At 42.0% G+C, this 23,528-nt stretch overlaps 1 protein-coding gene across 1 annotated transcript in view; it reads right to left on the reverse strand.

Moving 5' to 3' along the window:
- prex2 (phosphatidylinositol-3,4,5-trisphosphate-dependent Rac exchange factor 2) overlaps positions 1-22,146 on the reverse strand; it is a 41,518-nt gene extending 19,372 nt beyond the window's left edge. Inside the window, exons 1-20 of the mRNA XM_019866296.1 lie at positions 21,761-22,146; positions 15,230-15,301; positions 14,220-14,342; positions 14,022-14,126; positions 12,885-12,986; positions 11,352-11,513; positions 9,418-9,551; positions 8,247-8,350; positions 6,788-6,937; positions 6,545-6,686; positions 4,864-4,964; positions 3,882-3,985; positions 3,755-3,804; positions 2,228-2,303; positions 1,951-2,023; positions 1,452-1,594; positions 1,274-1,366; positions 1,058-1,206; positions 600-685; positions 39-175 (exon numbers count right to left, since the gene is read on the reverse strand). Of these exons, the coding sequence (XP_019721855.1) occupies positions 39-175; positions 600-685; positions 1,058-1,206; positions 1,274-1,366; positions 1,452-1,594; positions 1,951-2,023; positions 2,228-2,303; positions 3,755-3,804; positions 3,882-3,985; positions 4,864-4,964; positions 6,545-6,686; positions 6,788-6,937; positions 8,247-8,350; positions 9,418-9,551; positions 11,352-11,513; positions 12,885-12,986; positions 14,022-14,126; positions 14,220-14,342; positions 15,230-15,301; positions 21,761-21,898 (2,244 nt within the window). The 5' untranslated portion in view covers positions 21,899-22,146. The remainder of the gene's footprint in view (positions 1-38; positions 176-599; positions 686-1,057; positions 1,207-1,273; positions 1,367-1,451; positions 1,595-1,950; positions 2,024-2,227; positions 2,304-3,754; positions 3,805-3,881; positions 3,986-4,863; positions 4,965-6,544; positions 6,687-6,787; positions 6,938-8,246; positions 8,351-9,417; positions 9,552-11,351; positions 11,514-12,884; positions 12,987-14,021; positions 14,127-14,219; positions 14,343-15,229; positions 15,302-21,760) is intronic.
- Positions 22,147-23,528: the final 1,382 nt, after the last annotated feature.

Here is a 23,528-nt window from a genome sequence, read left to right on the forward strand (position 1 = left end):
TCGCGTCAGCCGTGCCAATCGGTCTTTTTCATGGTTACCTGCGAGGGTCGCCTGTACTTCCGGCATGCCGTGACGTGAGCGATGACACTGGCGTGGCTCTCCTTGCTCACGTTGATGCCGTTCACCTTGATGATGCACTGGCCCGGGTGCAACCCGGCCATGGCCGCCACCGTGCCTGATGTAGGAGGGAGACAAGGAGGTGGGGGAGGAGATGGTCAACAGGTGCAGGAGGAAACTGTTCTACATCCTGTCTACAACATTATAATGAGAGAGGATGGAGAGGAGGGAAGTTGTTTATCTGGGGGGGGATGTGATTCACAACACACGCATAGCAAGTTGAAGGCTGACTGATATGCAGTGTAGTGTTGTAAAAAAAAAAAAAAAAAAAAAAAAAAGTGACCCAAAAAAAATAACATGGCTTGTTGTCATGTTTATACGGACACCAGCTCAGGTACTAACCTTGTTAGAATAGCGGCATTGTTAGGTTAGAGGAGCACAGCTTGTGGATTACACAAGCAGTCGCACGACACGTGGGGGGCATGAGGCACAAACGCTGCATGGCAACTATGCCGCCATAACACAACAACACGTGCTTTTACCTCTTCCGACGGCGTGAACCACGGAGGGGCCGAAACCACGGATCTGGAAGCCCAAACCATCCACCGAGTCGGGAATCTTCACAGTCCTGGAATGAGAAACAATTGTCATCGAAAATATCAGATTTGATATTGTAGAACTGGTTTTAGAGCATTTTTCAAGAATTAATTGAATTTGTTTGCCTTTAATCACATTGTCGCTCTTCTCAGGGACTCAATAATCTGTAATGGTTTGTCTTTTTTGGGGAGAGGATAAAGAATATATCCCAGTCAGTAATATTGTCTGTCTACATACGTTGCTTCAAGTTTGTGTTCAAATCTTCCTTGCTTGAAAGGGTTCAAAAATCATAACTTTCGAGGCTAATCCTGAGCATGTCAATGTTTTTTTTGAAGGCAGTTGTTTGGTTATTTTAAATACACAAATAGTAATTCCGTTTGTATGCTACAAAAATAAGACATACTCTCGAGGCTTGGTGCTGACCAGGACCCGAAGAGGCCCTTTGCTGTGGAAACACTGACTGAGGAGAACCTCCACCTCCGAGAAAGGCCTGAGGAAAACCAGGTCTCCGTTGATGGCGAACAGCTTCTTCCCCACCTCTAAGCCGGCCATCTTCGAAACACACATAGCCACCATGTTGAGTTTTAACAATACAAACTGGCATTATTTGTGCTCTCACCTCAGCGGGTGAGCCCTTCTCCACCGATTTGATGATGGGTAGCCTGTTCCTCTCCTCCAGGGTGAAGCCATAGCCTCCATCGCTGGGTCTTATCTGAGGGAGCAAAAAGCTCAGTCATTGAGCATCGCAAGGCCGAGAGCAAACAAAGCCATGCAGCGGAAAGTTAGGAAGCCCTGACCAGGAGACACTTGGATATGACGTTCTCCACTATCTTCAGGTCATGCTTCACTGGCTTGTGTTTGGTGTTGGAGCCCTCCATCTCCTCGTCAGCGAAAAAGCGAAAGAGCAACGGCTCGTCCTTGAATTCGCTCTTCTCCAGCACTGAAGACAGCAAAATGTGAGATGCTAAAGGCATTTTGCGAAGATTAATATGTACAGTAGAGCTATGGGATATCATTGTGATGCTACTGTAGATAGTTGAGCTAAGAGCTAACTAGCATCAGCAGACTAATCATGTCAAAATAGTGCTAATTTTTGCTATAGGGACATCATATTGCTAAGGTAGCGCTATAAATTAAAAGCTAACACAGGGATGCTAACTGCTAACACCTGCTATAATGTCAAAATGTACACTAGTGCGAAAACCGAAGGGCAAACGCATTGCTTAACGTAATAGAGATGGTAGTGCTATATGCTAAAGGCTAACAACTGCCAACTCGGGGGAGCGCTTTATTTACCATGATGCATGAATCCATTGTCACAGAGCTCAACTCCCCAAATCAGCGCCTCCTCTCTTGTTCTGCAGTCGCCCTGCAAGAAAAACAATTTTCATCATTTTCATCCGTTATTTTGCCTGTTAAAAGAGTGACCGATTCTTTTTTCTGGATGGGTGACAAGGCTATAATAGGAGTCTTTTAAAACTCATCCACTCCCAAAGACGTTTTTAAATGTCTTTTCAGACTTGGTCTAGAATTGTCTGGTACTGAATGACTTTAAAAAAAAAAGAAGCCGTACCTGTGCTATAAGCCAGTCAATAAGCTTGTTGGCCATCACCACCGATTTGTACGTCCTCAAATGGTAGTCCTTGTCCCTGGGAATGGATGAAGGGAGCATAGTACTGTAACTCTATTTAAAAGGATCCACACTGAATATAATTGTTTTTTTAAATAAAGGAGCCATTATTGTATTCTATATCTACTTAATGTGTCATGAAATTATTTGACTCTCTCTTAGCCAACATCGGCACTAACGTGTACCAATGCTGTATAGTCATGAAAATAAATGACAAAAGTGTAAGGAAGGTTTCACACTGATGGCAAATGAGTCCACGTTCTGGACAATTGGCGACAGGAAAACAACATTCCAGTGTGAGCGAGCGAGGGCCCCAGCAGTGCTTGGTCCCTGGGGTCCCCACACCACACCCCCCTTTCCCCTCCTCCTCCTCATCTCCGTGTGGTGTTGACGGTTCTCAGTGTTGCGCGCTCACTTTGCCAGAGACACAAACAGAGCTGTGATTTTCCCATGAACGTGGGGGCCTGCCATAGGGGTAAAGGGGGGGGCATAAGGGCCATGTTACAGCCCCGGGGGAAAATCCAGCACAAGTGCTGTGACTTTGCACCACACTGGCGAACACTCATGAGGACTTTGTTGCTTATTGGGTTATGTAACTGGATGTGTCTGGGACAAGCGAGCCAAAAGCGTAAGGGAGGAGGCACCATGCCCTCCCCCCGCTGAATAGGAGAGGCTGTCACCAGTGACAAATGGGGGGCAAACTGCGGTCTGCTGAGCACCCATATGTCCAGCACAAGGGAACAGCAGGCCGAGGCTGGCGACGGAGGGGAAAAGGAGGTCGTTTGGAACTCGCTGTACAAAGAGAAAGTCGGTTATCATAGCTGCTTGTTTGTTCGCCAGCAGAATCGAAAAAAAAAAAAAAACGACTGTACCAATTCCCGTGAAGTTTTGGGGAGGAGCGGGACAGAGGTCAAGGACAATTTTCTTACTGAAATCTGGCAAAAGATTGTTGTTTGTTGTTGTTGTTACGGTTAAAATGAGGTATGGTCCACAACAGACACCAGTAAAAAAACCAAACAAACAAACAAACATGGGAAAATTCATCTTTAAGATTTTAGCTATGTGCTTTTAGCTCAAAATGGAGAATTTAATTCTTATCTGATGACAGGAGTGCTTTAAGCTAATATTGGGACGTTAATGTGGACCGATGTGTTACGGTCTAATGTCAACATTCCAACACGGTTGATTGATTCGGTAGTGGTATGACATCACAGTTAACATATTGACAACGTTTATAAGTACGGTAGTCCTAGATGCTAAAGGCTAACATAAGGATGTGAATAATCTCCATAGCTGCAGTGATGCTATGTATTAAGAGTTAACACATTGCTAATGTTAATTGTTACTGAAGTATAGGTAGCAAGATAAGCTCTCAGTCTTAAAAGTTATTCCCCCCGCCCAAAAAAAAAAAAAAAACGGCAACTCAAATTAGAATAAGAGATCAAGATGTAGAATTTAATTCCGACCCACCTGATGACGGGAGTAAAGAGGCTGTGAAGCCGACAGAAGAGGCGAACGCCCTGCGAAAAAGAGGAGAAAAAAAAATTTAACCGATTCACTCTCGTCAAACTCTTATTTTCGGTCTGGCAAAAGTTACCTTGGCGATGACGTCGTGCATGTCAGTCCTCGGGTGGTAGGTGCCGTCATCGTAGCGGAAGCGGTACAGGACGGGCTCGGCTTTGAACTGGTGCTTGTCAGTGACTAAAGAAAAAATGTAAATAAATAAAACTTTTATAGAAGGATAGTCTGTTGTTCCCCCCGACACACACTTTCATCTTATTTTCCTCCAAGAAAGCAATAAAGGAGCGGCAAATGTTTAAGAGTTTTTTTGGACGGTGAAGAAACACATTGCAAAGTAGCTTAAGCTTCATGAGCTAAACACACAGGAAGTGTGCCGCAAAAACATTGCAGCTAAAGGAGATGAATGCTCATAATAATCCCTGACAGAAATGATCGCGATGGCCTCCCTCCATTTAACGCTTCATCAACCCCTTCAGCAGCCAAAAAGCTGCTGCTGGAACACCAACTGGACCTTGGGGTGTAACCAAAAGGAGCAACAGGTGTTGAATAAAATGTTAGTTTCTCGTGGTGACCACCAATTAGATTTCATCTGACTGGTGATAATCTGTTTGTGTTGCCTGAAAGCAAGAGTGTATATTTTTAAGATGGCAGCTGATTCATTACCTGCCAAACGCTTGGTTCGGTTAGCAGTTTTATTTTGGAAAATTTTCCAATTTTTGGAGTATCTTGTATTTGATTCTGATGTGATTGATGTCCATCAATTTGAGACGTTTGACAAGAAAGACTACTGAGTGAGCCAGTAGACTGATAATTCTAGCTTCGTGCGACGCTGCTAATTCTTTAGCAGCTGTACACCCATTTATTGATTTTAGTTTTTACATTCTGTATTGCTCCATGGGGCCGGTTAAAAAGCAACTTCTGTGAATAAATTCCTTTTGACTTTCACGTGACTGGTGTCCATCTGTTCATGATACGAACACCAAGGAGCACTAAGTAAGGACTTCTGATAGAAGGAAAGCTAACAAGGCTAGCCAGGGGCCGAAACAGTGGAGACCAACCGTGGTGGATGATACCATTCTCCAGCAGGGCCTGACCAAGGTGCACGCCCTCCTCCGGGTTTCCCGTCTCGCCGATTTCCATCAGCCAGGATACAAACTCACTGGAGAGAGAGAGTGAGAGAAATAAATACATCGTGGCGTCACTTGAAAATTACAAAGGCATCTTCACTGTGAAAATATCACGTGTGACAAACACAGCAGCTAATCTGATGTCTTTCATTCTGCTGTGATTACATCCTCGTCTGACCACACAAACCAAACAAATAAGAAAAAAAAAGACTCCACAATCACGTTCAATAGTAAACCATGAAGGAAGAGAAATGCAGAAAAGTTCTCATGGCCTCAGGCACATAAATGGCACAGGGGGGGTGGCTTGCGGCTAGCTTGCGAAGCTAATGTAGCAGTCTACAAATCCACACATGTACAGGAGAAAACTCCTGCTAGCTTGGTTGGACTCAAAAATACCACACCATTCATGGGGCATCAAAATATGTACTTGGTCAATAATACGTCACATCAAAAAATAAAAAAAAATAAAAAACACACCAAAGTAAAAGTTTGTTACCAAATGACAAGCATGCTGTTTGGCTAGCCAGACTGGCTAAGCTAACATAGCTGTCTACCTCTTCACTCAGTAGTTCTTCTTATCAAACAAAAGACGGACAACCAAAAAGAAGCCAACAGCGCAGTCTACCTCTTCTTGTCAAACATTCGGAAGAGATGGCATCAAATACACAACACAAGTCAGAGAGCATCCACATGAAAAACATTTTTGTCCAATAAGGCAATAATGAATCAAAAAAGGAAGTAGAAACCTACCAAAATAAAAGCAAAAGCCAAACAACTTCTATAAAAAGCTCAAACATATGATGGCCAACCAATTAACAGGTAGTGGCAGAGGCAGTCAATATTTTGACTCTGGACTTACAAAGAATCCAAATAAAAGTCTTTTTGCCCACAAAAAGTACAAAGTCCAAAGGATTAATGCATCAAAAAAATGGGAAGAAGAAACCTACCAAACTAAAAGCAACAGTGCTTCAACATAAATGTAATGTAAAATGTTCAACACAAGACACACTAAAATCGCTACCTTTCACCACTAAGGAAGCCTTTGTAATAACATGCGATATTTTCACATGCGTGGTTTGAGGTTATTTAAAATATGACAAAATTCCAACTGGTGTTCTCGCATAGTCCATGTAATTCACATCAGCAGTGGTGACCAGTAATGACGGCGGCGCTACAATAACACCGCTGTTATTTTTAAAAGCGTGCGACGGAGGAAAGGACATTGCTGTGGCTGAGTTTACACGGCACGGCGGTTTGAGAATGAGCAGCGACCAGTGACCACGTTCCGCTTCGGTCGTTCTCCTCGCAGACACACCGCAGCGGCAACGGCGTGGGAGAAATGCATGCCGGAGGAAAACCGGGAGCTGATGTGCACCCGGCGCGATGCATGCTGAAGGTAGCTTGCTAATGCTAACACGTGGATGAGTCAAGATGTAGGCTCTTATGTTAGCTTCTGAAGCAATCTGTTGTTTTTTATTTTGGTAGATTTCTACTTCCTGTTTTTGTTCCTTTAGGCCTGTTATCGTTTTGCGGACAAAGGAAAGGACTTCAATTTGAATAAGAACAACAGCCTTCCCAAAAGATACAAACAAGTCAGTTTGGGGAACCTCACCTTCCCAGGAAGCACTTTGGGAACGTGCTGAGTTTGCGTTTGCGGTCCTTGATGAGGTGTCCTTTGCTCATGAGCTGGTAGAGCTTCTCCCCCTTCTCAGACACCATCAGCCACGTGTCCTGCTCCATGCCCAGTGTCAGACCTACCGATAAACACACACAGGAAGGCACACAGGATGTGAGCAAAAGCATCGGGACACCTGGACATTCCCTTCTTTGGGTTTTGAGCGGCACGGAGACGTACTCTTGCGCCGTTCGCGCTCCTTCATGATGGCCTCCAGCCACTCGTGCTTCTCCTCGGCCGTCTTGGCCATACACACGAACCATTTGTTTTTGGCCGTGTTGTGGATCTTCCAGCCGTTGTTGACAATGTTGCCGGAGCTGTGGTAGTCGGCTGGGGGGCAGATTTGAAAAAAGGCATGGTGAGAAAATCGTACAGGAAGTGACACCTACTCTCTCTTTTTGTTCCACTGGACCCCTTTACTAACCAGCATTTTATGGACAACGGACAGCTATTTTGTGTTTCCATATGACCAGTTATTAACCAACGTTTTGGGAACCCAGGATTTAATTTGAATCTTCTGTTACGTGTGTGGTCCATCTAGGCAGCCAGCATATGTAATCAAACCATGCCAATCATCATCACCATGTGTCTAAATACCTCAAGGGCATTTTCTCAACCTCAGGCACAAAGTTGCTCTTTGTTGAGGGGGTTTGGATGGATTTGGGGCTTCATTATACGGGAAACCCAAGCCATAATTCACTTGTCGGACATGCGAGGTTGATATACCGCTTGCGGTGTTGGCAGGATACCCACAAGCCTCCACCTGCCCACCATGTTTACGGAGTCTACGCTGCGTCCGTCATTCATTAAACAGAGAGCGAGTTCAGGAAATGGAGTGAAATGCTTCCACTAAAATACAAGAGATAATCAGAGGATGCGCGGGGCCAAGAGACACAAGCCATCAGCAGGCGGGCCGCAGGAACACTGAAGGATACGGAGAAGGCCATCTCACTCAAGTACTGTATAAGTCCGAGTAATGTGTCACGTGGAAGATGTGTAACAATAAAACAAATCCAAAAAAAAAAAAAAAAAAAATTAAGAACATTTAATAAAATGAATCTTTTCAAGTGAGAATTACTGACTTTGAGGAGCTGCTTGGCATGTGTTTGGCTGCACCAGCGAGCCAGCAGCAGCTCTACTGGTGCATAGCGACTTAGAAGGATACGGAGAAGGCCATCTCACTCAAGTACTGTATAAGTCCGAGTAATGTGTCACGTGGAAGACGTGGAACAATAAAACAAATCTAAAAAAAATATTTAAAAAAAACATTAAGACCATTTAATAAAATGAATCTTTTCAAGTGAGAATTAAGGAGCAGCTTGGCATGTGTTTGGCTGCACCAGTGAGCCAGCAGCAGCTCTACTGGTGCATAGCGACTTAGCTTAGCACCTAGCATTCTCCCGGCAGGGGCAGGGGTTCGACCCAAGACGCAACTTTTGAAACCAAGTGACAAGCTTAAAGTAGCTAACCAGTTAAACACGAGACGCTAACGTTAGCAGTCTGTATTTTCACTCCCTGTTCCATTTTGTTGAAGACCACAAACTAATGGACTCAAATGAAATTTAGAAGACCCCCTCCCCCCACAAAAAAAGCTTTGTTCGACTTTTTATTGAATACATACAGAATGCGTTTGACTCACCCGTTCCGTCGTCCACATTTTCTACTTCCATCACTTCAGTGTTGATTCTGCCTCTGAACAGGTAGCGAGGAGCCTCTGTGGTTGCTTTGCTGTTTTTCAAACGTCTTAAGAGGATAAAAGAAATGGCAGGTTTGTCGAGATGGTGTATGAAACAGCGCACCCCATCCCATAAACACACACACACACATACACAAAAAAAGAAGTAAAAACAAAGTCATTGGAGTGTTATTCCTCAAACGTTGTCACTTTTTCTTAAACTTTTGACCTGCTTCAATATTGTGACAAAGTTGGCAGCCCCTCACCCCCACTTCCTGTGCACCGCCACAAAAACCTTTTAACACCACGCACCACCCCCAACATCCCAACAGACACACCATCCCTTCTAAAAAGCCTTTCTGGATCGTTTTAAAGTAGTCTAAGTTTGTAAGCCAACATTCTAACATACTCGGCACACCCTCTATCAGACCCCCCACCCCCTGGCCCCCAACCCACCAAAAAGTATTTTGGGATACTTTTAAAGGTGTACTTTGTCAAATATTTTAATCGATGCACCCCTTCAACGCACCCCTCCACCAAACAAAACAAGCCCTTTTGAATACTTTCACAGCGGTCTTTTCCTAACTTTTAGACCCGCGAACCCCTGTCAACATCCTGACAGACTTGGTGCACCCCCCTTACCAAAAAAAAAAAAAAAAAAAAAAAAAAAAAAAAAAAAAAAAAAAAAAAAAAAAATTCTGGATACTTTTAGAGTGGACATAGTCAAACTTTTTAACCTATGCTCCCATTCATTATCATGACAGACTTAGTGCACCACCTTGCCTTGGAAAACCTCCCCAAAAAGCCCATTTGGGGTTGGCTCACCCACTCGTCCCCAAATGCAAAGCCCTTTGTATACTTTTTTGAACAGAACACATATTTGGACGCCCACAAACTTTTCTTCTTCAAAAAGCCTTTTAGGAACTCAAAGTGCAGTCTGCATTGAACCGTTTAAACGATGAGAGATGGTGTACCCCACCCTAAAAAAAAAAACCAGTCAATTCTGGATGCTATTAAAGCAGTGTTTTACAAACACTTTAAGCAGATGAAAACAGCGTGCCCACAAAAATATGTAACTAGAGGCGTAAATAACCCAAACAAGACAAAAGAGCCCAAACGACTCGAGGCGAGCCACCTGTTTTTCTTCTTGCAATAGACCAGGAGCTTGTCAAACAGGAAAAAGATCCTCTCCTGCACGTTCCCGGCGGAGATCTTAAGCAAGACGCCGTGCATGAGCATCTCCGTGCATGTGTCGGTAATGTTGGAACCCTGATAACACACACGCACGCACATGAAAGAGACGTTTGGATGGAGCACAATATTGAATATTCACACATGGGGAAGAGAGGAGATTACAAAAGACTGGGCCTTTCCGGTCCAATCTCTCGGGGTGCGAAAAAAAAAAAACACGCACACACACACACACACACACACACAACCCGTTTCCTCTTCTAATGGCGTCCATAGAATAACATCCTGTGTGTGTGTGTGTGTGTGTGTATATGTGTGCGTGTCATATGGTGAATTGAAAATGTCTTTTCCCTCACCTTGCCTGCGCTCAGGGGACTTGGCATGCCATGTGTGATTGGTCCCCCTCGCTGCTAAAAATAACTTTACCACCGCCAAGTCTTTTTACATTCTATTGCTCTTTTAGGACCTTTTTAAACATCTGAGGAGCCCAAACAGATGTTCAAGTCATTTTGTTTCACCAGACGCTCCCTGAAATGTGTCTGTCACACACACACACACACACACACACACACACACACGCACGCACGCACACGCACACGCCTAATTCATGTTGTACCTTCATGTAAACATAATTGGTCATTTAAAACTAAGTGGAAATTGCTCAGAGACTTTAAAATAATGTTTTTTTTTTCCCATTAAATTCTTTGTTCAACAACCAAAGTATTAGGCATATATATATTGGTAAATATAATTACCAGTGATTGAAGGAAAAAAAAAAGTCAGTTCAAAATATAAATGCAAGGAAAATAAAATGCGTTTTCAAAAGTTTTTAAAAATTTGTAAAAAAATAAAATAAAATAAATAATCATATTAAATTACTGATGTTAAAAAGTATTCAATTTTAAATGTAAAAACAAAATACATTTTAAGAAAAATCTATTGCACTGATATGTCGGTTAGGAATTTCATGAAGAGTTAGTTTCAAGGTGTGTTGATGATTTTTTTTTTAATTTTCAAATAAATACAATGCAAGAAAGTGTTGCATAGTAGCTAATTGTTAAAACTACGATAATTTTTCTAAAGTCGAAAAATGTCAAAATACAAGTGAAAGTTTAAAATGTAATTTTTTTTCCTTTAATGAAACAAAAATATTGTACTGTACTGTACTACTGTTCTCAAAAAAAGTGCCCTGCGACGTAGAACCGTCATTCTTCTTGTCTTAAAAAAAACCAAGTGTTGAATGAGCGCTCTATCAAGCGTTCCAGCAGCTGCTTAGTTATTTTGATGTCACCTTCATTCCTTCCATCATAAAAGCAAAGCAGACCTTTAAAGCATCATTTCGTCTCGTTTCTCATTTCCTCTACATTTAACCCGCCAGAAATAACAAACCGAGAAGTGGATGATGAATCGGGAACGACAGAAGCTCATTTTTCCTCATTTACCACTAAATATGATCAAATGTTCAACTTGGAGAGCCCAAAAAAGACGAGTGGTAGTGACCGGCGTGACTAAAACTCTGGCAGAGGGATGACCAGCCATCACACTGAGTTTGTGTTTATAATAAATACAGAGTCCTGTGGGGGAAATTTTACCGCAGAGGCTACACCCAACGTTAGGCCCCATTTTTCTTGTGTGACAAAAAAATAAAATAAAGAAAATAGTTTTTTTTTGCATGCTGTATTAGCTAATTGTGTTTATATTAGGGACGTCTGTCAACTAAATTTTTTAAATCATATTTAATCACGATTTTTTTTCCAGAGTTAACTCGCGATTAATCGCAAAAAAAAAAATCGCACATTTGACATTCGTTTTAAACTGTCCATTTTGTTGACAGGCATTGAGGATTCTGCCCGCCCCCCGGGCGTCTTTGAAACGCACCTCCCAGCCCTCGATGTGCGACTGCCACTCTTCCAGGAGCTCCAGCTTCTCCATTTGCCGCTTGGCTTCGTTGATGCCGGAGCACACAGCCTTCATCACTTGCAGTGACTCCTGCACCAGCGCGTAGTCCTCGTGCTTCTTGGGCGTCCGCTTCAGCAGCTCCTGAGAAGAAATTCTTGAACTATGAATTTTTTGGTGAATTTAATTGAATGATATGCATTTTTTTATTTGCTAGTTATTAATTCTAGTGACTTAAATGTATTATATTTCAAGAGAACTTTATTTTTAATTAACTCATTAACCATTGACGGCTATCGACGTCAAAGATCAATTTTTTATTTAGCCCGAAAGGGTTAAATGAAAATTTTTTAACACGGACTCCTCGCCCTCTTATTTCGCCACGTACAATTTCCGTATGTCAGCAACTACAGTGAAAATATCATTTCCGCAAGACAAGGCCTGGCAGCTGTGACACTTCCAAAAGTCTGGGCGTCAAATTACCTTATTTGTCTTACACGTGTGCGCACGTACCCCAACGGCTGTTTCGCGCATGAAAACAGGATGAAGGAGAACCGAGCCTTTGAACGCGGTTTTTCTTCTGCCCGAGTCGGCGGAAATTTGAGGAGTGACGAGCGGGAGTGGTGGACAGGTACGAACCGAAACGTTACAGCTGGACCGGCCGAGGAGGATTTGCAGCCAGTGGTGGAGACTTGATTTGAGGAATTGGATTCGGCCATACAATGAAGTGAATTGCAAGCATAAAATCATGACGCATTAACTGTTTGATTTTTTTTTTTTATTATGTTATTAATCCTGCATTTTTACAATATCATAGCTCCATATTTGTCCGATTTTTTTTTTTTAATTAATGGCATTTTGATTAATTTCAATGGGGAAAGACGATTGTATTTTATTTTTATTAAATTAAATTCCCTGGATATCATTGTATTTTGTGCGCCGTATTGAATTGTTCCTGAATTTAATCTATTCCATTTAACTGCATTTTATTTTTGTTGAATTTGGTGTTGATTTTGATTTGGCGCTTAGAATTAAATTTTTAATTTGGCGGATTTCATGTCCTTTCATGTCATATTTTTATGGACTTATATACAGAAAATGGACAGCTGTTCAAATGTTGTTTTCTCGTCTATGAATTAATCTTAATGTCACAGTTGCGCATCATCCACTTCAACGGACCCTTATGTGCGTTGCCATCCACTGGCATTATTTTATTTTTTTTTTTTCATGCCGAAAGACTCATAAAAATACTTGAGATAAAAAATCCTAATGTAGGTTGTCATGAAAGGATTTGGCACATTTTATTGCATACACTGAAACAGATTTCATTTTTCTGAAACATTCTCTTTTCTAGATTTAATCACATTCACTTCAATTGACTCAGACTAAACCATTCCAAAAACCTTGGAGGTGGAAACCTAATTGGAACCTTTTAGTTCCGGCAACTCAGAACAACTTTCAGGAACTTGAGGTGTAAATGCGTTTTCGAGAAGGGGGGGTCGTTGGCAAACTCACTCGGAGCAGCAGCGGGTACTTGCAGATCCTCTGAATGGGAGCCAGCAGGTAGCCCTCCAGTGGGACTTCAGTGTTCTTCCGGCCTCCCAGCAACATGCAGTTCTACGGAAGACAGTTAACAAGCTAAGAGGGAATCCAACTTTTTTTTTTTTTTTTCCTTGTGGCTCCATGATGCCCCCCTTGTGGAAGTCTCTCAAAGCGCAGCAGGAAGTGGAAGTCCTCCCACGCGCATCAGCTGTCGCGCTCACTCAAACGCGAGGCTCGCGCGCGCGCGCACACACACACACACACACACACACACACACACACACACACACACACACACACAGCCTGTTGATGCTTTAACCCTTTCAGGCGCAGCGGTGACTACAGCGGACATCGTGTGATCAGGTTACAGGGTGCGTGAAAAGTTTAGAGCGAGAGTCCAACATTTGCCGGCAGTTAAGAGTATTTATTCAATTCCAAAACATGATGACACAATGAATAAAAAAAATTTTTTTTGGGTTGTTTAAAAGACCTCCCCGATCACATCATAAAAACTGATTTTCAACAAGCTACATTCAAGTCATGCATCAAATTCAAGACCGTACTGTTGGCTTTACGGATCTGTAACTCAGATGTCAAAATGCCCTCAGCAGCTTCAGCAGGGAAGCCCAGACTTCCTTCTCCCCAGCCACTTCTTCCAGTTTTTCCCGGGGAATCCCAAGGTGTTCCCATGTCAGCTGGGAGACATAGTCCCTCCAGCATGTCCTGGGTCATCCCCGGGGCCTCCTGCCGGTGGGAAATGCCCGGAACACCTCACCAGGGAGGTGGCTCGGGCATCCTAATCAGATGCCCGAGCCACCTCATCTGGCTCTTCTCAACGTGGAGGAGAAGCGGCTCGACTCTGAGCCCCTCCCGGATGACCGAGCTTCTCACCTTATCTCTAAGAGAGACCCCGGACACCCTTCGGAGAAAACTAATTTCGGCCGCTTGTATCTCAAATTAAAATAATGGAGGAGGGCTTTATAGATCGAACATTATTAAGCCAATATTTCCTCACGATGACTCAATGATTTAAAAAAATAAAATAAAAATATGAAAAATAATACAAAGACCAAAAATCTTTTTTTTTTTTTTTTTTAGGTGCCGTCTCACCAGCAAGCATGTGCGGACGCTGCGGATCTTGTTGAGCTCCAGCAGCAGCCGCTGCGCCTTCTCGTGATTTCCGCAGTATTCGTCATAAATCTGGAAACGTCTCCTCTGCAAAGCAAAGACAATTGCTGCCCGTGCGTACGTCGAACTTTTTTTGAGGGGGGGGGGGGGCAGTGGATGATTTCAAACGCGGTCACTCACAAAGTGCAAGAAGCAGCGTCCGACTTCGTGGTGGGCGTGCGGGTCGGGCTGCAGGAGGTCCTCCACCATGGACAGGAAGTCTTTGTGCACCGCCAGGATGTCCACGATGTTCGAGAACAACACCTGGGAAAGTCAATGAAGCAAGTGTCTGGATTCAAGATGGCGGCACGAAGGGAAGCGTCTCAGTCCGGGCAAAACTCAAAGCACGCAGCGTCTTTGTTATGCCGGCTTTGATCTTGTAATTTAAAACATCAAGACGCATGGAGAGAACAGAGGAGGCTTTCACGAGACACTTGTGGCGATATTAAGAGCAAATGCTTGATGGGAGAAATTCAATCCAAATGTTTTTTTGGGGGGTTTTTTTGAGGCCCACGAGTGGACAAAGGACGGCCCGCCGAGCACCTTTCCGGATTCTCCGGAATCCTGTAATATTTGTTGCACTCATTTTGTTCTTCCCCTAAAATTGGGTAACATGCATTATATTAAATGTGTTACTCGATTAGAATCTAATTGTTAATAAATAAATAAATAAATGAATAAAAAAAAAATAAAACTTTCACATTTACGTCGAATATTTTCTATATCTACCGGTATATTAATTATCATTTAAAAAATATATATATGAAAGCAATTGTAATTTTTTTTCTCGCTAACATTCATTTTTTGATTGTTTTTCTTCATTTTTTTTTCTTTTTCTTAATTCTCCTTTTGCCCCTTTTTAATATGGTTTGCCCACACCTTGGCTAGCATGACACCCAGCCAGCATCCTAAAAATAAATAAATAAATAAATAAAATAACATACAATAAAATTAAATTAAATTAGAAAACTGGGGTGGTAGGTACGGCCTGTTCGCAAACAATCCATAAAATGGCGGGATATGTCAGACAACCTCGTGGATGTGCTGTAAATATCTGCTGAGTGATCGTTTATCCTAGGGAGTAGCATTTACAAATGTCCTAAATATTGGCTCAAAAGAAAAAGAAAAAGGAAAAGAGAGAGACTTATCACCTTGACCGTTTCCTCCGTGATGTTCTTGTCCACTTTGATGGCAGCGTATTGGTCCAGTCGATGCAGGAACACCTGCAAGAGGAAAGCCACAGTTAGACTCCCATATATTAAATAAAACACAAACTAATACTAAAAATAATAACAGCGAAACTAAAATGAAGCATTTCTAAAAAAAATAAAATAAAAAAATCTCTTAAAACTAATTAAAATGAACTGAATTTAAAAGCCTACAATTTGCTGCATGAATTTAACCCTTTCAGGGACAGCGGTTACTACAGTGGACAGCTTATCATATTATTGGGTGACAGGCTGCATGAAAGGGTTAATTTCACTTATTTGAGGTGGACAAGCCGATATGTCGGTTGATTACCGAGAAACACTTCAGAGGAAAACTGTAACAGTGAGTGCTGGAATTTGGGTTTGAGGGGGGAAGGAGGCAACTTCAATAATCAGTCTCTTTGTTGCACCGCAACTGGCCTGATTAGCATTCGGCAGCCAGCCTCACCTCACAACTCTCCGACACTCGGCTGCATTAGCATGCCATTAACAAGTCTAATATGTACTTAAAAATAACAAAAAACAGTGCGTACAGGGCTTTTCAGTGTTGGGCATAAGCAAGGTGAGCTTCCTGCCAACGCCTTACGCCATGTAGCATTAAAGAGAGAAAAAAAAATCAAAAGGCGTGAGTAAGAAATCACATTAATAGTCATCAAAATATTCGGTGTTGCTAGCGTGTCGCCAAAAGAGACACATTTGGCATACTGGCTGAAGCAAAATAAATTGCGTACACTAATAAATACAAAAAATGGAAACACAAATATGAGCAAACTTGGAAAATGCGTTTCACACAAGTCGTATATAAAAAAAAAAAAAGAAATGTAAAGAAAAAAAATTGGGGAAAAAAAAATAAAAACACAAAATTTGACCCCAAAAATATATTGGCAAAAAATAGATGAAAGCATGTGAAATATTGTTGCAGTTTACTGCTTCATCCCTGTTTATAAATCCTCTGAATCATTATTATGATTACTATTCATTCCGGTTATTGGTGAAGAGTGCATGTTATTCCTGGAATAAAGTTTCAGGGAGGGGGGGAAAAAAAACATGCTCCTTCTGAAGAAAAGCAGCAAAGCTTCATGGGTAATTTAGTTAAAAGTGAAGCCCTGGAAAATGTCCAAGACGGCACGCTGACTCATTGGATTTATGGACCCGAGCCGACTGTGAATCGAGGCCCATTTTCAGGACGGCCCATAAATATACACTTCATTTGCCTAATTGCGTTGTGCTTTTTCTGGGTCAGACAAATGCCTTTTTATTTACTAGCGGCGGAGCAAAGCACCGATTGTTTGCATCCGCCGCTCCTTCGTGTCTGCAGGGGAACGTTTTTGAACCCCGACAACGGATCCAGGCTGTCTGGGCGCCGGCCAGGCCTGAATCCCAAGTCGACCAGCATCCATCGGTGACGCTCTTCGGGGCCTCGTTGGCCATCCGTGTCACATCTTGAAGCTGACCGTTAAAACATTCAAATTAGCTAGGACGCAGAAAAGCAACTACGGTGTTATTTTGTATTCCAAACGGTTTGGTTTGATGTTTAAGATGCACAAAGAGGCACTGAGCTTAAGCAAGCTCGGAATGCACAATGTTGTTTTGACTCAAAACACTCAAGAGCACATTTACAGTGGTGCCTTAAGCTACGAGGAATAAAAAATAAAGCTATACTGGTGTTAGCTTGCGAACCAAAATGCTCAATTCCAGACGAGGCGAGGCCAGGTTAGTTAGCCAGCTAAGCTAACACACGGAGACAAGGGAAAGATTTAACTGTGACACTGTTGCCATTAAAACAGGCCAGGTTAGTTAGCCAGCTAAGCTAACACACAGAGACAAGGGGAAGATTAAACTGTAACACTGTTACCATTAAAAAAACTCTATATACAGTACACAATCATTAACAATAAGCTGCCTTGTTAGCTTACTGTTGTTAGCTTGTGAACCAAAATGCTCAATTGCACAAGAGGCGAGGCCAGGTTAGTTAGCCAGCTAAGCTAACACATGGAGACAAGGGAAACATTTAACTGTGACACCATTAAAAGAGGCCATGTTAGTTAGCAAGCTAAGCGAACATACGGAGACAAGGGAAAGGTTAAACTGCGACATTGTTACCATTAAAAAAACTCTATATTCAGTATACAATCATTTACAATAAGTTGCCTTGTTAGCTTAGCCTGCTCAGTTAATAGCGTGACATTAGTATTTTGATAACAGGGTGATGAATATGCTAGAAAAAATATGTCATTGTTTAAAATAAATGGACTTAAAACGAGACAATTTGCAATTGAGTGGGGTGACTGGCCTCTTTGCCTCGAGCAAGATCCTCAAATTGCAGACAGACACAGTGTAAAGTCTTAATCCGACCATCAAAAAAAAAAAAACATGATAAGTGGAAGTTCCGTATCATGTCTGGCTTTAATTTCATGAAAACATTAAGGTCCAGTTTCAGCAAACCACCATTTGATGCTCACTTAAGTCATTTGTACAGACGGCATTTGTGGTTTTTATATGTGTGTGTGTGTGTGTGTGTGTGTGTGTGTGTGTGTGTGTGTGTGTGTGTGTGTGTGTGTGTGTGTGTGTGTGTGTTTCCGATACACCTCCTCTGGGCTTGTCACATGGTAAACGTTGAGTTGTCCGACTTCGGCTCTGTGCCTGCTTGGAGCATGCAGCACAATGTAAAGATGGGCAGGGCCAGGAAGGAAGGAAGGAAGGAAGGAAGGGAGAAAGGAAGGAAGGAAGGAAATCCTACTTGACAAATTCACTCTGAGACAAAAGAGAAAAAAATGGACGGGAAGCGCTGGATGGCCTTTCAGCCAGGCAGCTGAAGCTGTTGCATATACGGCTTCCAAGACATTCAAACATGAGAAAATTCAAGATGGGAATCAAATTAGGGCTGCAATAAAATATTTTTACATTTTTTTTTAAATCCGTCAATTAATCAAAGACTCAAATCAAAAAAATTTTCCATCTCTCAACAAAAAACATGATGTGATTTCAAATTGATTACGATTCAGTTACTGTGTCTATGTCAGAAAAATGGGCAAAAATGGTGATGACTGTTTTCCCAAAGTAACAAAGATAATCGGTCTTTGTTCACTAAGGGCGACAGAAATCAGAGAATATTTTTGATTTGGTATCATACCCTGTCTTGTACTCTCCAATTCGGGATCATTGGCGGATTTTCTGGTACGGGACATGGAATTCACCGAAAATGGCTCCTTCCAATCAAAATGGCTGACTTCCTGTTCAATTTTGAATATTAGTTTCAAAGACTTTTTCGTGCCTCCTGTCATGATAGACACGCTGACCCAATTTCATCTTGATCAATGAAACTGACGTTGGGCCCCCCCGCCCCCTCTTTGGTTTACAAATGAGCCCAACGAAATCTGCCTAGCAACAGCAGAATGCCCAAACAACAAGAGGCCTTTGGGTTCTTATTTAATTACTTATCAAGGCTCTGGCTGCCAAAAGCATCCAAATGAGGCCGTCGAAATAAATGTATGCCAACTGCGCTTTGTAATCCGGCCAAGGAAGACGGCAGTTGAGGGAGCACTTAAATGCATCACATAAATCTCTTTGCATTGTTCGGTATTTTCCTGTCAGACATGACAATGGCTAAAGGCTGCGACACACAATGTTTCCATTATTTTTTTTTTCTAGCTCATTCCGCCCAAGATAAACATCAGCGCCCACTGACTCTTGTTTTAATCAAGTAATTACGTAACTTCCATACCTATTTGGGACAACCTTTTATCAGGACTTCCGGGATTTTCCACTTGCTATTTTTGTCCACAAAAAATGCCAACTGTTGTGTTTTCTTTATAATTTTCCTTTTTTTTTTTTTTGAGTCGATGAACGTCATTTTTTGCCATATGTTGTAATGCATTGATGTGTAAAAAAATAACTTGAAAATTTCAGATTTATTACTGATTTTTAAGGGGAGTGAAGTTTGGATGTGATTATCTTTTTTATGTGTGTTGGGGGAATAAAAATGCAAAGATTTTGCTGATTTTTCTTTCCCCGTTTTTTATTTTTTTATTTTAAAGAGCTCATATGTCTGAGCCAACATTAATCCAATTAATCGGTCGGCCCAATTTTATACAATACAATGCTCTGTCTTTATCATGAACTTAAAGCAAAGGGAAAAAAATAAATAAAATAATCGAGGTGTTTTATTTGGTGCCTGGAACGGATTAATGGCCTGTTAATTAATTTCGATGAGGTCACAGAACGAATTAATCCCATAAATCAGGGTAGCGCTGGACAAATAAAGGAACTTGATGTGGAACTGCGTCGAAAGAAGGCCTATAGCGTGGAGTGGGCTCACTCTTCAAGACTTTTCACGCCCCTGTTCCGAGCTTGGACACCGGTGTTCGTGTGTGTGTGTGTGTGTGTGTGTGTGTGTGTGTGTGTGTGTGTGTGTGTGAAGGGTTGTTCAAGGGGGTGAAAGGCAAAAGTACAGGGCGGGTCACAGAGAGTGGACGCTGGCCAGGAGGCTCTGTGGAACTGGTTTTGTAAAGCACGCTTCCTGCGGGAGGAATTCCTCCGAGGTTCGGAAATGCTGTGGAACAATGAGGAGGTTGCCCCCCCGCCCCACCCACTCACACACACACACCAAAAGAAAAAAAAAAAAAAAAAAAAAAAAAATACATTTTGCACATGCTATACCAACAGCCTACAGTGGTGCGAATAGAATTTGCGATCAAGTCACCAAAGCTTGGAACCGAAATCTGAATTCAAAAACTGGTCAAATCAATTTTATGAATTGCGTTAATCTATTCCAGCCAGGAAAAAAAAACATAATTAACAAAATAATGATAAAAAAAAAAACATTTTTGAAACTTCAATCACATAATTTATATCGACTCATCTCGGCTCGTCTGATGGCCCTCGTCGGATGCATCCGGCACCGACGTTTCCGGCCAGAACAGACTCGCCTTGTAACGGAGAAGCCAATTCCCGCCCCCCCCCAAAATGAATTCCGGTGGAGATAAAAGGCGGGAGGAGGCTGAAGAGCGACGAGACACACACACACACACACACACACACACACACACTCTCTCTCTCTCTCTGATGCCTCTTCTGAGAAAGGCCAAATTGTGATCCATCCCATACCCACTCGTCCCTAATACAAGCTCCATGAGAAACATGTGGGTCCGAGAGCCGCACCCCCCCCACCCCTCCAATTGCGATTATTTTTATCAAGGTCCTCTTCTAGGGTACTTTTTTAGGCCCAGCGCACCCCAGAGGAAGCTTGAGAATTTGAAATTAAAACATACTCGAGATACTGCCTGGGTTTCCCAAACAAATTGTAGTATGCACACTCACGGGGGGGTGGGGGGGGGGTGCGCCGGAATTATCACATCCAGCATTTTCAATCTGTGAGAGTTGATTTTATTATTGTTCCACACTACAATGAGACTGTTAATCTCACGCACCCCCAACGGGGTGCACATCATGTATTGGTAATCTAAAGCACAAGACGGCATAATGTTGCAAATCATTTGAAAAAGATGACCCAAAATCAGGAAATGCACTAGAAGAGCCTTTCCCGAACTTGTTTACACCAAGCGCACCCCTCCAAAAGTGTGTTTTTTTTCCCCGCACATTGGTATGCATGTCTCGTTTTACCACATTTCCTGACATCCTTTATCAGGCAATGCACTAAAAGAACCTTTCCAAACTTGTTTCCACCATGCGCACCTACAAGTAATTTGTGGATTTTTTCCACTCCAGATGGGAATACTGAATGGGGTGTGCATGGTGGGTGTGCTGCATTTCCCGACTTTTTTGTCAGGAAATCCACTAAATCAGCCGTTTCGAATTTAATTTACACCATGCGCACCCCAAAGTTTGTTTTCTTTCCACATATGGGGAGACTGACAGAGTTTCCTGACTTTTTTGGGGTCAGGAATTGCACTTAAAATTCTTTTCGAACATATCGACACCACGCACACCCCCCAAGTGTTTTTTTTTCTCCACAATTGGAGATGCTGAAGGGGGTGCACATGGCTCATTTTATTGCAATTTTACTGTTTTTGTGAGAAAACTCACGAAAAACAGCTCCCACAAACATGTACAAAACATGCGCACCCCCATTTTTTCCCACATCCAGGTATGCATGTCTCGTTTGACAGCATTTCCTGACTTACTTTGTCAGGAAATTTACTTAGAGAGGCTTTCCAAACTTGTTTACACCATGCACACTCCCTAACGTTTTTTTCCCCCTTCAGGGATGCCAAAGGTCCGTCTTGTAATTTGTCAAGTGGTTTTATCAACTTGTACGGGTATTTTTTTTTCCAACTCTTTCTTATTTTGTTGTTATTTCACTGCATTTCAGTCTACACTGACTCTGACTTTATGAGTGATGCACCTGCAACATGCACCGTGACATTTTCAGAACACCGCAGCCAACTCTTCACTTCTCCTTATCTGACCACCAAGCGTGCCATTACTTTCGCTTAATTTTCAAGAAAAACTCACCGAAAGGAACTCCAGCGTGGAGACATAATCCCGTTCTGTTTTGAGAAGCTCGTTGAGGACGCACACCCGCAAACGGAGCTGCTTGTCCAAATCCTTCGTGTTCTCACTTCTGTGCTCGCTTCTGCTCTCCTCGGTCATGGTGTCAACCAAAAAAAAAAAAGAAAAATAATGAAGGCAAACAAAAGGATAATTACACTTACTCGGGCATAGTTAAAATAAGAGTGAGGCTGGTTGCTAACTTTGCAGCAACTTCAGGACAAAGGTAAGTATAAAGAGTGGTGAAAAGTTGGCTAACACAAAGCGTAAAGTGGAGGAAGGATGCAAGCCGGTTTAAAGTGAGCCAATGTGATTCCCACATAGCTTTTTGGGACGAGTCTGCTCGCTAAGTGGCGGTCAAGTGAGAGTCAATTAACAAGCTAATTCCTGGTAAAGTTTTCAAAGTAAACTCACACGGTCTTCCGGTTTTAAGAAAACCACAACCAAACTGAGTCATTGCAATCTCGAAATTCATCAAATAATATTATATAAATAAATATGTCTATAATTATGCATTCTATCCTGCCCGTGTGATCGTTATTGTGCTGTTGTGTACCCTTACTTTGTTAGTTCAATCACTTGTTTTCCCGTTTTCCAAAACCGTGACTAATTAAACACATTTATTTAAATTTTTCACAAACGACACAACTAAAAGAGGCAATATTACTTTAATCACTGTAACTACTGTATGAATAATTACTCTACAGTACATTCCATTTTTTGACATAAGAGCAGAGCTAAACTTGACCAAACATTGCCCTCTAGTGGCCATATCTGTTATTGCAAGTCCCTCACCATGGCTGTGATGTATATTTGCCGCCACTAGAGGGGGGCCATTGATTTTAACTAAAATAATTTTCCTCACTGTCTTCAATATACACACACAACTAAAATTAGAAACACACACACACACACACACACACACACACACACTTAAAGCCATTAGATGAAAAATACAACACTACTTGAACTAACTAAAACTAAGGTGGCTCATCAAGTGTGAGGAGAAACGGAACATTCCCGTGCTGCTGTCACAGTGAGTGAGGGGAGGAGCTTGCTGTTATTTTGGGGCTACGTAGTACAGTATACTATCCAGCAATTGGGCGTAAAACAGGTGGCGCTCTTGTTGACATAGAAGGCAAGCATGTGAAAAATCTGCTGCCCTTGCGGAAAAATCACAAAAGAAACAAGACGGTGGTTAACTTTCGATATTAAATCAGCCCGTTGGAGTAAAACAGAAGTACAGAACTTCGTGGAGTGAGACGCGCACGTTTGCCGACATCATTAAACGCTCTGAACATTTTCATTATATAAGCAAACACAATGCCCATTTCTCATATAATATTAATAATAATAATCATCATCATCATCATCATACGAAAAATATTACTAAGTAACGATTTCGGTCTAAAAATACAAAGATTTTTTTTAAATCAACTTCAATAAAAATGTTTTTGTCTTACTAGGAAAAAATACACACATATTGAGGAAAAATACGAACGTATTCGGGGAAAAAAATGCTACTATGTTAAATTGGGGACCGTCATGCAAAATGTAAGGAGCACAAATTGTCACAAATTAGCATCGTAAAAATTCATGAGCGTTAAACTAATCAAACACATCGGACTATTTGAAATATTGTATACCTATATGTATCAAATATCAGTTCAAGATTAGATTTGTGTCCCGTTTATTTCTAATTTGGAGTCTCGAATCGCACTTGTGAGTGCGC

This window comes from Hippocampus comes, unplaced genomic scaffold, assembly GCF_001891065.2.
Source record: "Hippocampus comes isolate QL1 unplaced genomic scaffold, H_comes_QL1_v1.1 scaffold3, whole genome shotgun sequence".
NCBI classification, from domain to species: Eukaryota; Metazoa; Chordata; class Actinopteri; order Syngnathiformes; family Syngnathidae; genus Hippocampus; species Hippocampus comes.